General features: G+C 47.4%; 1 protein-coding gene across 1 annotated transcript in view; it reads right to left on the minus strand.

Annotated features, from left to right (window-relative positions):
• Positions 1–2,249: 2,249 nt before the first annotated feature.
• Positions 2,250–14,703, minus strand: part of BICDL1 (BICD family like cargo adaptor 1) — a 49,708-nt gene continuing 37,254 nt past the window's right edge. Inside the window, exons 7-10 of the mRNA XM_086761424.1 lie at positions 14,324–14,467; positions 11,265–11,395; positions 8,460–8,580; positions 2,250–4,258 (exon numbers count right to left, since the gene is read on the minus strand). Coding sequence (XP_086617550.1) covers positions 4,058–4,258; positions 8,460–8,580; positions 11,265–11,395; positions 14,324–14,467 — 597 coding nt within the window. The 3' untranslated portion in view covers positions 2,250–4,057. The remainder of the gene's footprint in view (positions 4,259–8,459; positions 8,581–11,264; positions 11,396–14,323; positions 14,468–14,703) is intronic.

Genomic DNA, 14,703 nt, shown 5'->3' on the forward strand with positions numbered 1-14,703 from the left:
ATCTGCTTTATTCTGAAGAGAACTATTTACAAAAGAAGTACAGCATTGTTTTTACTAAAAATATGCCTTTATAGATTTTTAGAATATGTATCTTATAAAAACCATGTATTTATTTACATTACTGCTACATACAAAAATTACAGCACTGTGGTATATGTACATATCTATAGATACATTCTTTCTGCTTGTCCCTGCTGTGTGCTTTTTCCCCTCTCAATCTAAGGGAATCGTTGCTGCAGCACCCAGACACTTCCTTTCTTGGCTTTTTGGTTAAAACAATCTTGCTTTTTATAGCCGAGCGGGGAGTAGAGAGTTTGCCTGATGTAGAGGCAGATCTGGAATTTACCATTCTAAGTAGGACAAGTGCATGCAGCTATCAAGTCCTTGTGCATGCAGCACTGCCTCACTTCTTGCTTCTCTGTGCAAAATTATTCTCTTGTCATTAATTGATCTATTGTTCATCTCAATGGCAAGTTGCTGATCTAAGTTTGTATTAAGATAAAGTGCTAGTGACTTGCCTTTCATTTACACTTACTTGTTTCTTGTTTACTGTTGCTTCCCTTGCAGAGTTTACTAAAGGGAGATGGATCCCTTCTCCCTTAGGCTGGCATAACAAACATTTGCCCAGTCACCTGTTACTCAATGGTGGGAAGGTTCTCTGTAACCTTAATCTTAGCAGGCATCTCTTCTCTGTGCAATATTTGAACAGTGACTGTGCAGCACTGCTGTTTTATTTGCCATTATCTCAAAAGCAAGAGTGAGTGTTGTATTTAGAGCTGCTGATCCCACTTGTTAAAACTACTTTGGGATCCTGCGTACCTGCTACATTAACGTGCTTCCTCCATCTCACGGGAGCCAGTGTTTCCTTTATGCCATGTGTGTCCTCGAAGTACCAAGTATCACGAGTGGAGTGTCTTCTAACCCAACACTGCAAGGATGACTCCAGGCTCCTGGCCATGACAGGATGGAGATGAGTGTTTTAAGGACAGCTCAAGGTGAAATGGTCAGAACCTTGTTAAAACACAACATGAGGAATGAGAATGTGAAGCACTGCATTGATGAGGTTTTTGAAAACGACAAACATAGCTGCTATGTTAAGGCAGTTTCTATTCCTGTTGAGTAGCAGCTCAGCACAAGGAGGTCTCCTTTGGTGTGTTGTCCAGTTCATAAACCCAATTCTCTTGTATTTCTGGGTTTAGTAGTGCAACCAAGTCTTTAGGGTTAAGGGACTAGTTTTAAGAAACCATACGTAACTGGTACCTTAGAACATGCTGACTTTCCTCTTGCAATCTCTTTCATCATTCTTATTAAATATATATAATTGCAATGGGATTAAGGTAGGTTCCTCCTTAAATGAAGAGATGTGCTGTGCATTTCCATTGCCTACCCCTGCAATGGAATGAGTCACTTTCCTCTCAGCAAACATGTAGCAGAAGGCACCTTTCTTCATCTCATTCCTGCGTCTTCGTTGGATAACTTAAGGCCCTTGCCTTGGGACTGCACACATCCATCCATCCATCCATACATCCTTGCGGGGGTAGAATCCCACACAGCTGCTGGGTGCCTTGCTTGAAGAGAGCTGTTGGGGCCTGGGAAATGACAACTGACGGCAGGAAAAAAGTCAGTGAGGACCAAGATGTTCACACGGCTCTCCTACAATAAGCAGAACATCATTTTCAAACGGTCTAAGATAACTGTTTACAGGTATCGCTGGTATCCGTGAACCCATGCCTAACTTTGCAGGTACCAAAGTTCATGTTAATGCACATGGGCGTAACTGGGTCCTGACAGCAGGAGATGCTGAGCACGTGCCTGGTGTCTCTGCCTTATTGAGTCACAACACAGGTAAGACGGGAGGAGGAGGAGGTGCCATCCTGAGAGTGCACTTGGTTCTGCACTACGTCCCTTTCTCTCACTTGTACAAGTGGATACAAGCAGATCCTCAACAGTTGAGCACTGTGTAGAAAGGAGAGGCCCAGGTTTAGTTCCCTTCCCTGCCTGTGAGACTCCAGATTCCTCTCCCTGTAAGGATCAAGCTGTACTGGTGGTGCTTTACCAAAGTATGTCCTGGAGCAGGATCTGCAATCCAGGTTTCATTGCTTTTAAGTAAATGGATTTTGCCACTCAGCTTTTTACCATCATTTTCAGTCCCAAAGAGTACTCTGCTCCTTGCAACATGGAGCTACCTCAGTGCAAAATTATTTCATACCAGTGTGGTAGTTTCATGCTAACAAGGAAATACAGGAATGCTCAGATCTTTGTAGGCAGAAAGGATGCTTGTACTGAGGTATTATGGATGTCCTATCACATAGATAACTTGGATACTAATAAAAAAGCCCAAGCCACCAACCTCTTACCTGCTTCTTAGAAGAAGGTGTTTGATACTTAACTCTAGCTTGTCACTGTAAACAGTGAGCAGAGACAGCAGCTCCCTGTAGGATGGTGTTTTAGCACCTAAGTTGCTGAGCAGGGCAGAGCTGAATGTGTACCTAGCTCCATCTCCTGTGGGACAGTGTAGGTGGTAGCCTCTTTAAAGCAACAGGGAAACAAATTAGGGCCTGTGGGTATCGCGAGTGGGGAGAACGCGTGAAAATTGCATGACAGCAGCAGGACATCTCTGAACTCAGGCTGGTGCTCCTCGCTGGTTTATGATAGTTGACTGTGTTAAAGAGCAGAGCAGTAAGGTGCCCATCCAGTGCGTAGGGAAGGTCCCTACTTAAGTATTGCAGGATTTCTAGCACTGCTGTGTGCATACACCAAATAAGCTACGTTCCTTCTCGTTGATCAAGTCATGCTTACAGCAAAGCAGGCTCTGATCATCTTCAGCCAAAAGGAGATTTGGCTACCTGCTCGCCAAAGGGCTGAGTAGTAAATGACCCGCAGGCAGGGACAAATACTCATTGTTTTCCTCAGGCCGTGGCTAATGTTACTCTGTGGGGCAGAATAACCCACCAGGATTTCCACAGCTTTGTAGACACCCTACTTGCCTTTGGCTTTAGTGAAGGCAGATGCTTGCACATTTTCTGAGGACCAAGTCTGCCAACTCAGCATCAAAGACCTACTGTCATCATTACAGCATCAGTGAATTATTAGTTAGGCTTTTTGGAGGCCCATCCAGTTAAAATGACAGGTTTCTTACTCTGTTTGGGAGGTGTACATGGCTTTGGGAAAAGGTGTGTGACTTGTTGAAGCTCCATAACCACCTTTGGCCATTGGAGGGACAGTAGGTGCCCCAGGACTGAACATCCACAACTTTTATTCAGTTTGTAATCCGTTGTAGATGCTCAGTCTCTTGGGGAGAAGTCCTTAACGTTCTGTGTAATGACGGACTCTACAACTCTTGTCTCTGTAACAGGAGGGAGCTGGAGAAGACAGTAACATCAGCAACCTCACAACTGCCCTGATCCACGAGGAGCCTGGATTCCCAGTGAGGGGTGAACAGCTATGCAGAGCTGCAGGGGAGATGGCGTCCAGGCAGGATCTGCAGTGATGGCTCGACTTCTACCACGGAGACAGCCACACTTATCAAAACACGGCAATGCCGGGGCCGGAGCAACTCCAGTCTCAGTGCGATGGATGGAGGACATCACAGCTGCCAGGACCGGAGAGTGATGTAAGTGACTCTCTTCTCTTGCATTCAGCCCTCTTCTTCCCCCTGTGCTCGCTGTGACGGCAGTTCTCAATCACCTGTGCTGCTTTGTCTTGGGGCTGCTCATTCCCTTCTCCAGCATTAGAATGCTTTTAAGACAATCAGATTATTCTTCACAGCAGAAACTGGACTGTGTCAAAGCGCCTACAATATACCCTGAAGTTTATCACTTCACTTAAAGAAAAGTTTCTTTCTAGTAGTATCACATTGTCAATTTGCAAATCTCCAATTCATGTAAACATTTGGTTTAGACCAAGTGTGGTGTAAATAGTGCAGTCTCAAGGGTTAACTCCTTTGCCCCCTTCTTTTTTTCTTAGTGGATCAGAGTTGGGTCCATCAGCAAGCTGGGCAGCTGCCCCACTCCCCGTCTTGAAGCAGGAATTGTTGGAGAGGTTTCTCTTTTTCAAATTAATTTTTCTTGAAAAAGGAAAAGAGACGGTTCCCTTCTGCCCCAACGGGCTCATCCCCCTGCGGCTCCGGCCTGAACACGGGGGAGGGTCTGGCACTCCGCTTTGCGCCGTAGCCACTGGAGAAGGAATAAGCAAGCTGGCTCCATTCCTTCGGGTGTTTGTCCATCAGCTGCTGGTCAATGACCCTGTGCATGTCATCCTGTGGCAGAGGGAGAGAAGAGGGTTGTTAGTGGCAACTGATGCTCAAAGCGAGCTTGTGCAGGGAAGCAGCTGAAATGGGTGTGAAACGTGCTGGGATGAGATGGAGGAGGGATGACAAGAGTGGGGACAGGCCTAGCTCCCCACGTGGCAGCAGGTTCAGCCTTGCTTGCCGCCGTGAGGCTTTTTAGTGAGTGAGGAAGGTAAATCACACAATTCTGAGGGACAGATTGCTCAAGGTGGTCTTGCAGATGAGCACTGTGCCTACTTGGGACTCTGTGACACCCCTAAACTGCATTTCTCTGCTGCCTGCAGCTTGCAGATGTCTCTTTTGAGGGGAGAATTAAATAAAAAAAAACCCAAATGCAGCTGAAAGCAAATGCCAAAAAAAGTAATGATGTCTGAACTGAGCATGTCTACATGCTTGCTGTGTGGAGCGGGCAGGCGTGGCAGAGCTGCCTGCACAGCCACTGCTGGTGAGGCTCCTTCATGGAAGGCGCCACCGGCAGCCGAGGGGCTGGGGCCAGGCATGGGCCCACCAGACCCCATGTGGGTTTTGCGTCAGACTTACCAAAGAGAACCGTGCTCACCCCTTAGCCCCGCTCCTTCCCCTAGTGCCAGCAGAGCGGTGGGAGCTCTCTGACTGACAGCTTGACATGAACAACAGCACTGTGGTTTTTCAGATGTACTAGAAACCCTCTGGTTTAATCCATGTTTGCAGCACAGTGAAATTGCTCTACGCAAAATAATTAGTCAGTTCTGTTGCCGCAAATTACATACTAATGTGTTCCTTGAAAACCTGGCTATCAATTCTACAAATTTTAGACCTTCAGACTCACTATTTCTGCTATAATTGCATATTTAAACTGTAGCTTAGTAAAAATGTATGTAGACAAACTAGCCCCACAGTAGAAATCAACTGTTCTCCAGCGGTTTGGTCCTTGTTTAGGACTCAGGGCACTATCTGGTGAGAACAGGGATGCCCTGGATGGGCTGCAGAGGTGGAAATGCTGTTCATTCAGCACCTTGTGCAGGGTGGCCCATCCAGGCAGCACTGAAACAGAAGGGAAAGTGCTGTCATTGCCTAGTGGGTGCCCCAATTGCTTTATAGCTCAATGTGAATTAAAACCAGCCAGCTTGGACTGGAAACTTGAATAATGGCTCATCTTCTGTTGTAGCATTTTCTGCAGGGAAAAGGATTGATAGCCATGGCCTGGACCTAAATTTAGTATAGGGACTTTGCCTGGGGGAGCAGGAGGGTGCAGAGCTACATGGACTCGGGGAGCTTTGGATCTTTTTAGAGCAGGGCTGGAAAGGGGAAAGGCAGAGGGAGAGCTGAAGAGGTTAAGGGAAATATCAGCATTAAGGTGAAACAGGTTTCCAGAGATGAAGCTGCCACGTGAAAATGTATAGCACTTGGATTTTGAAGGTAGTTCTAGAAAACGAAGTAGGCACCCAAGCTCCAGCATGGCAGATCTGTGTCCTTGGTTAACCACATAACAAGGGATTAGTATGATTTTGATACATATATATACAAACATTATTTTATATATTTATATATATATATATATAAAAATACAGTATGTGCTATTGAGAGTTCACTGGGTTTGGGTCCCTGTCTGTCTGATGCATGAATCGGAGACCACAGCACTTGCCTGTGGAGATTGAGGGGAGATGTACGGAGCGAGGCTGGGCAGAGCTGCAGTCCCTGCCTTGGCACTGGGCGGTGGCACAGGAGTGTCTGGGGCTGCAGAGGGAGGACAAACAGCAGCAATACGAGACCTGCCTGATAAAGCAGTCCCATAAAGCATGGTACCGGTGTGTTCTGGGCCTTCTAGGTGGGAGTTTCTGCTCTTTAGAGGAGTGAGGCTGAAGGAGGTGCAAATGGCATGTATCCTCTTTGTGAGCTGGAGCTGGGCTCCCTTGCATGAGATAAGGGTTGGAGCTCCCCAAGGTGACCTCAGAGGCTGGTGGCTGTGGCCATGCAGGCTGCAGCTCCTCTGCTGGCACTGCAGCATTTTCTAACCTAATGGTGCCCTGTCACTATTGCACTGAAGCCACTGAGCTCTCATTTCAGAGAAGACAGCCCTCCTCACTTCCAAGTTCGCTCCATATTCCTTCCCTACTCCCAGTAACACCCCTCCTGCTGCCAGTCAGATAATTATGAATACCAGCGGGGATCAGATTCGGCATGGGGGGATGGAGGTAAGGTGCACATCCACTCCTGTGCTACTCCTGTGCTAGGCCTGGATGTGCAGGATTTTGCTTGTAGCATATTTCATAGCCTGTATGATTATGTGCTTACAGAAAACTGTAATCTTGTTGATGGTCCTTTGTTGAGTGAAGACTAGAAGAGTCCAACAGCAAAATTTTATCAGATGAAAGCCTCCATTTATGCCCAGCTAAAGCAGAGAATCTCATCTCATTGTATCAGAAACATTCAGCTTTGCAAAATAGTCCCTAGAATACATAAATCACCTGACTTGTTTTGTGCCTCTGTGGTTGAGCTTCTGTTTTGGGACTATTAGGTGCTTGGAAACTATTTTATTACTGCATAATAACAATTTAGGTCAGCATGCTGGAGACAACCTTCTGCAGTGCTAGCAGGCCTGAGCTTCACCTCAGAGCGCTGATGGGAGCAGACTGGGGTTGCTGTATTGCTGCAATCAGGCAACGTAGTGTGAAGTGAGAAAGCAAATGCCTCTTGTTAAAACTCTAAGCTGGGGATATCCCAGCACTAAATACTGAGTGTACCAGGCAAGCAGGTCTCGATTTATACCACTCATCCAAACTGAAGCAGAACTTGGATACAGACAGCTCCTATGCAGAGCACTGAATGTCACTTACTAGATAATGAGGCTGAGAAGTAAAATCCTAGTCTATACTTCAAAAAGTTTTCTGGACAGTAGATACATCAAATACAGAGGATTAACAATATGTGCACCTCAGCCTGGCTTTTCCCATGGTGACCCAGGGGGTAAAGCTTCATCATCGGGTGCAGGATCCTGCCCCTCGTGCCCTGACCTGGTGCTGGGGTGGAGTGTGTGTGTGTGCAGAATATCAGTGGGTGATGGAGATCCCCCCACTGGCCCCTCTTGCCTGATGATGGTGAGGACAGAGACGGATGTGGGTGATGGTGGCAGCAAATGGAGCAGGCAAGGGAATGGCGAGTGCTTGGCAAGGATGCGGGGAGCTCACCTCAAAGGCAGGAGGGGTGTACGACTAAAGCTGTTGGTACAGGAACTGAGAAAGGCCACTAGATCAGAAACCAAAGGAGCCAGATAGTAAAAAGCCCTGAGGAAGCAAACTGTAAGCAGGAGAAAGAAAAGAAAAGAAAGAAAAAAAAAAAAAAAGAGAGAGAGAAACGAAAACACAGTGGAGTTGAAATAGGAGCGAGGTTGTACAGGAGAGGTTTCTACTGGTCAGGCTGGTTGTTAGTAGAGTTGGGGTCTTGCATGGTCTGCAACAAATTACTAAAACTAGCGCAGAATTTTTATCTTGTTTTCTATTAAAGTAGTTCTCCCTCGGTGCTAGTTTCTGGGAGGAGACAGCTTTGTCTGCTCTCAAGGGCTCTCTGCCTTTACATGGGTTTTCCCCACTGACCTCAAGTAGAACATCTCCCGGGCAGCTACTGACCTGCTGTGGGTTTGGTTTTTTTTTTACCTTGGTGGAGAGCTGAGATTTTAGCTTTTCCATCTTGCCAGATCTTCTGAGTTTATGAAAACAGGACTGCTATACCATGAAACAATTGCCACAACTGCCTCCCAGTTTTCTGCTCGGTTATGGAAATGCAAGGACGTGCTGTGCCCACACGTTCCCAAGGCTGTGCCGGCCCAGGGACATCTCCCACACGGGCACCTTCCCTCCCCAGGCCACAGCAGGTTACTCTGCAAAGTGTATGTTTCCCATGCTGTGTACAATCATGAGACGTAGTTTATTTCTCCATTTTAAATTAGTATTCCTGTATAATTCATTAACAGCTCACAGCTGAAAGGCTTTGAGCAGGCGAGGGCTGTTTTACCCTCCCTAACCACCACTGTATCATTGGTTTCTGCAGAACCAAAAGCAAACATCCCTGTCTACAGAGACTTGAGCTGAGAACGCAGCAAACCCACAGAGAGGGGGGGAAAAAATCACCCAAAGGTGCCTCCTGAGCCATATGCCACTCAGATCCTGCCCTGCAGTGACCTAGGGTTGCTCACCTGCCAGGCCTCCAGCTGCTGCGAGAGGTTCACCTTCTGCTGGATGGCGTCCAGCAGTTGGCTGTTGAGGGACATCATGTCAATCTTGCACTTGGCCAGCTCCACCTCCACTGCGTTTTTCCTGGGGGGAGAGCAAAAAGTGGAGCATGTGACTTTTTTTTTTTTTTTTTTTTTTAAAGGAAGTGTTAAACATATCCTTGAGGAGAAGTCAACAATTTCATTCATTGGCAAGTCCCCAAATCCTATGCTGCTCATCTCCATTGCATTCCGGACAATTTTCAACTGAAGAGTGGGACAGAACTGTAGATGTCATTACTATAAACCCAGCAGATTTCTGGTAAGCACACTATGAAGAATACAAAAGGATATTAAAATACACTGCTGTGTAAGATAATACAGTGCGCCTGGATAACAGGCAGGATCTGCCATTACAAATGGAGATCTAAAATGAGGTAGACTCTACATATAAATATTTTTTCCTTTTCTTCTGTTTACTCATGCATAGGAAAGGAAATGGTATGTCCTAAAAACCAAATGCTCTGTGTCTGATCACTTGATCAGTAAGTTGCAATAGAAAACAAACAAACACAAAACCCTCAGAGAGTACAACTCTGTTTTCTGTTGGGACTTGGACTGAAGGAAGGAAGAAATGAAGAAAGTAAGTTTATCACTGCATATACGTCTTAAGAATTACAAACTCTTACAATTGTTTGAATTAAATGTTATGCTTTAAGGAAAGTTCCTAATTTCAATAGGGTTGTGCCAGCCCTTGGGAACACTGCTGCTGTGTTTCTTTCCAGGCATTTGGTGGCTGCTGAGCATGTGATGCCTTGGCCAAGGTTGCCCAAAGAGCTCTGAGTGCTCAGTGGCTGAGATGTTCCAGCTGCTCCTGGCTAGTGGAAAGGAAACATCCTCCAGGAAGGAGCAATTTCATAAGCTGCCCAACCTGGGAAATGCTGCTCATCACACTGGGAGCACACAGGTGAGCACAAACCTTAAGTTTTCAATTAACTGCTGTGTGATGGGAAATTGTAACACGACTTGCTGGGAACCATCTTTCCTTGCAAACATTTCAGGATAAATAATTGCACTTTATTAACTGTTGCTAATTCATCATCTCCTAATAACTCCCTTGTGCTCCCCTGCAGCAGAGCAATTTGGGAATTTGTGTTTATATCCAGGTAGTGGTTGTTTAACCCCTCCTGCTATAGGATCCTATTTTCCTATTTCTTTCCATGTTGCCAAACTTCAGCTTCAAGCTAAAAATTTTCCATGCCAGGTGTCTGCCTCAGGCAGTGATTTTACTTATGTTCAGAGTTAGGATTTTTTTGGGGGGAGGGACAAGTCCCTTTCAACAAAAGGGACTTAACCCTTGAGGTATGAGGTGGGAAGCAAATCATAAGCCTCCCAGGCGGCTCGCTGCCCCAGAGCAGCCTGCTTGGTCTGTGGAGGGACGCTTTCATTTCTAGCAACAAGACGCTCTTGTCTGCTTTCACTTGCAGCCACTTTCTGCTCATTAATCACCCGCCACTCACCCATGCTCACTTGTCACGTCCCCCTTTATCTAGCCTCCTGCGCTGCAGGACAGTCAGCCGTAAATATTAGTGCTTTGTCCCAGCGGGGTCATTAACCACTGTGGAGAAGCCGTACCCTTCCACCCCTGGCTGTGGGTTTCAGCACCTTAAATAGCCTTTTGTTGTGAAGCTCCCCATTGCAGCCTGGATATTACCAGGGGATTTATCGTGGCGGCAGCACGTTGCCATAGCCACAGCAGAACCAGCAACCCACACGCATTGGAAATGTCAGATCCACCTCTCTGCACCCAGCAGTGCAGCTGGGATGCTCCTGATTTTTGCCAACAGATGGAGGTGTTACAGAGGACAGGGATGGGAATTTGGTAGCCAGCTACCCAGGCAAGAGCAGCACGGATGATCGGGTCACTTAAAAAAAGACAAAGGGATTTTACATGCTGATTTAGCTCCCCACATCCTCAGAAATGCAATGCTCTCGTGCTCCTCCTCTTGCCGAGGGCTTGAGTATTAGGTATTTCCATAAGGAGATGGACTGGTGGTGTCCTGGCTCATCTGCTTACTGAAAAGATTATCAGATGTATCCTTTGTAGCCAGAGCACAGAGGGGTGAATGTTTCTGCCCCTCTTCTAGGGGCAAAGAGTGCTTGGGGCAGTGTGGCAAGCCCCAGCACAGAGCTGGGGAAGTGGGGTACGGGGTAGCAAAATTGCACAGGTCTGCAAGGAAGATGGGGAAAATAAAGATTTAAAACAGTGGGAGAATCCTGAAAGGAGAAACAGAGAATCACAGGACTGGAGATGCAAAAAAGACCCTGGAACAGGAAAGGAGAGCAAGTGACCACAGAAATGGTTTAGGGAAGAAGCCCAAGCAGGGCTGTAATGGGGATGGGCAGAAAGCAGGGGTGTGTGTCTGGAAGAGCAAAAGAAGAAAAATATGACAAATAGGGCAGACCTAGTGTTTCCATTTGGTTCCCTGAAGTCTTCTCCTCATTGCTGTGACTCAGGCCAGCACTAGGGATGGCAAAAACATGGTTCGCAGCATCCTCCTAAATGCCCCTAATCCTGCCATGGGGCATCTCTGGAAATCAGCGTCTCCTGCCCTGCTCCCAAGCTCCTGGCAGCATTTCCCAATCCAGCAAAGCTGAGACTCACTACATCACTTTGTAACAGCTACTGAAATTCATGGAGGGTTGGAGAAACTCACCCTGGAGGCATCTCCTGCTAATGCACTCCATAACTCTTAACCCAGCCTGGCTTTGGCTGTTCACAACACTTACTTGGCAATGGCCTCATCTCGGTCCCTGATGGCCTGCAGGAGCCGTTCACTTGTCTCCTTGTCTTCAGCAGCACCTCGCAGCCGGTCCCGTTCCTCCTTCAGTGTCGTCATTTCCACACTCAGCAGCGTGACCTGTAGGCAGAGGGAAGGCATGAAACCCAGGGCTGCTCAGACAAATTCACCACAAGTTAGGGGGGAAAAAAAGCCACATGGGCCAACCTGGAGGGTGACCTCCCCTGCTTGTAGAAGCTGTGTCTGCTGGGAGGGGGCTGTTAGTGTTGCTGTAAATGTGCCACCTTGCCCTGGGATGCTGGCAGTGCCAATTTGAGCAAGATGGGTCACCAGGATGGCCTCAGCAACAGGCAGCAACAGTGCTGAAAGCTGTGTGGGGCAGGACTCACCTGCAACTTTGCTGTCACTATGGCATCAGCGCTGAAATGTTGCCCCTCTCCAAGTGGTTTGTCCTGTGCACACATCCTCTGAGTCTGCCTGCTGTATTCTGATTTCCAGGGTTAAATTATTGCAAACATCATGTAGCAGCAAATAAGATTTTTTTTTTGTTTGTTTGGGAAGGCCATTATGTCTCTTGAAGTAGGATGAAGCTGAAGACAAAGGATGTGAAAATCCCTTTCACGCCATGGAAGGTGTTACTGGCACATCTTACAATTTTAATTAGACTTTAAAATATGTGCAGAGTCTTAAATAGTCTGAGGAATTATATATCATTTTGGTCCTGTGCAGAGTGAGTTAATAGGGTGTGAAATCATGCAAGGATTGCATTAGCGCAGCTTTGCAATATTTCATACACATTTAATTTGTCTAGGGCACACACATGCTCTGTTACGCTACTCCACCACCTGGAAACCCTTCCAGCATTTGACCTCGCATCTCTAAACGCAGCTCAGTAGTGCCTGAATCCTTAAAAAAATCTTTAAATAGAGGGCAGGCAGTCAAAAAGGGCTCATCACATCAATGGCGTGGGAGGATTTGCTGTTAGCGCGGCATCGTGGGGTCGGGGGTAGGAGGGTGTGAACACGTCTTGTCTCCGTGCAGAGGCTCCCTGCTGTGTGCTGGGGCTGCCAGGTAACTGAGGAGCTCTGCCTGAGCTGTGCCCTCCCACAGCCCAGCATGGATGCAGCTCAGAGCAGTGATGCGATGGAGAGCAGTAGTGGGAGCTGTGAAAGGTTCTGAGCACTTCTGCTGAAATCTCAGGGGACAGTGGATCAAGAGGCCCAAAAAAATTGATTTGGAATAGGTTTGGGGTTTTAGCTGTTTTTGTCTGTGTTTCAGGTAAGAATGGGATGCCACAGAGGGAGGAAATGGACCAGGCAGAAAGCTTGAAATTGCTTTCCAGTGTAGACAGAGGCAGGGGCAATTCCTATCTCCACCAGCTCACCTTGCTCTCAGGCAGGAACAATGAATGTGTGAGGTGCTATGAGGCCCCAAAAGCCGTCTAGGAGGAGTTCCCCTTTTACTGTACCAGTACCAGTGACAGCACAGAGAGATGCAGAGGCAGCAAAGCACTGCTGCCTGGGGTGGACCAGGTTTCTGTGTGCATTGATTTCTTTAGTACTCAACTCACTAATGTTGCCTCTTCTACAGGAGGTGAGAATAATTATTAACCCTGCGCAAGTGTGAGGCTGGTTTATGGGCAAAAGCTGTGGGAGATGTGTACTTGCTGCATGAGGCTGAAGTGCTTCTCTGAGACAATGTCTGCTGCATTTGTAGTTATGCTCCATCTTTCTTCACGTAACACAGAGGTGTGAGAAGAAAGTAGAAATGTAGTCTTCCCTTTGCCCCCTAAATATTCAGAGCTTTGGTAGTCAGGGACCCCCTAAAAGCAAGGACAGGGGTCCAGACTTGCGATCCAGGGCAGGTCTTCTGGTGCTTCCTGGCTGGGGAGTTCGGGGAGACCAGCCACAGCAAGGAACAACCAAGTACTGCTCCCTCCTAGCGTCCCGTCAAGGCCTTGTGTGCCTGGTAGGAGTGGTAAGGAGGTGCTGCATCCAGAGAAGCAGGCTGGTGTACGGATGGTTGCTCAAGGTCTGTGAATAAGCCTCTAATGGTGTCTGTCAGCACAGGACTATAGCAGCATGGCCAGAGGAGCATCTGGGCTCCTCCCACTGGGAGCACAAGTCTGGACCCTCGATGGTGGCCACATCGCTGAGATGAGCAGTCCTCGGGGAAGGACATGTGCCAGGGTGGCTGCCTTGCTGCAAGCCTGGCTCTGATCAGCTGCTTTGTCAGCAAGTCTGCTTCCCGTCCTCGTACACATGCAGCCATCACTGTCAGGGGTATTTAAATGGTGCTCTTCACTCTTCCATCTTTGGCCTCATGCTGAGAGCTCCCGTAGTCCTGCACAAGGCTGTGAGACCCCAGGTTGTGCTGACTTTCTGAACAGGGATGTGTTTTCTCTTCTCCAAAGGGGTACGGTGAAAGGGCAGCACTGCTGGCAAGACCAACCAAGGGCATTAATCCCATTCTCTGCCCCAATGCAGTTGGTGCTGCACAAGCAGCTGTGCTAAAGGCTGCTTCTGCTGCAGCCTTCAGATCCCTTCCAGCATCTGGAAACTTGTCCTGAAGAGACAGGGATTGTGGAGCATCTCCTTGGCTGCATGTCTCCATTTGCTGCTTTTTGTCCATCCAGTGGCTGCATATACCCTTTACAAGGGCTTAGTGCAAGCAAGACGGGTCATACTGGATACCTATGGGCTTCCAGTACCCCATATCAAGCAGCCTTGTACTTTGGGATGTTCTGCTGAGAAGAATTTAAGCAAGACAGGCTGGCTGAAAAGTAGATTGGGGAAAAGATTTCAAGGAAGTTTGGCTGCTTGAGATGATGTCTGGGATTGGCCCCATACAACTTGTCAAAAACTCTGATCCCAAATGCATGAAGCCTCTGCATGGGGTTTAACAGAGTCTCCCTCATCCAGTCATAACTGGTTTTGTCTCAAATCCTCCTAGGTTATTTAACATGTTGATTCTCTTCTATGGAAGGCATGTCTTGGAGGATGAACACTGGTGTTACAAGACGACATGTAAAGTGTGGGAATTGCTAACCTGGCTGTGCAGTCGCTGCAGCTCCTCCAAACTCTGCCTCAGTTTCCCTCGTTCTCCCTCCATTAATTCCCTCAGGGCTCGCGAGTCCTCACTTGTTCTCCTGATCTGTTCCTCTAACGTGTCGTCGTCGCTTCGTCGAGAGCTCTGAGAGCGGGAGAGAAATCTCTTGCTCAAATTTCACTTTAAAAAAGGCAATTGCATTAATTTGATAATGGTTTGGGATGGCGGGTACTAAACAAAGAAGAAGAATGTGTGAATGTGACTTTGCATCTGCATTTGGCAGAGTTTCAGTTTTGTTCCCATATATCTCCACAGTGGAAACACGCTCAGTCAACGGCAGTGCTTCTACATATGATAAAAAGAGCATGCAGATATGTTCT

This window comes from Chlamydotis macqueenii, chromosome 17 (assembly GCF_036417535.1).
Source record: "Chlamydotis macqueenii isolate bChlMac1 chromosome 17, bChlMac1.mat, whole genome shotgun sequence".
NCBI classification, from domain to species: domain Eukaryota; kingdom Metazoa; phylum Chordata; class Aves; order Otidiformes; family Otididae; genus Chlamydotis; species Chlamydotis macqueenii.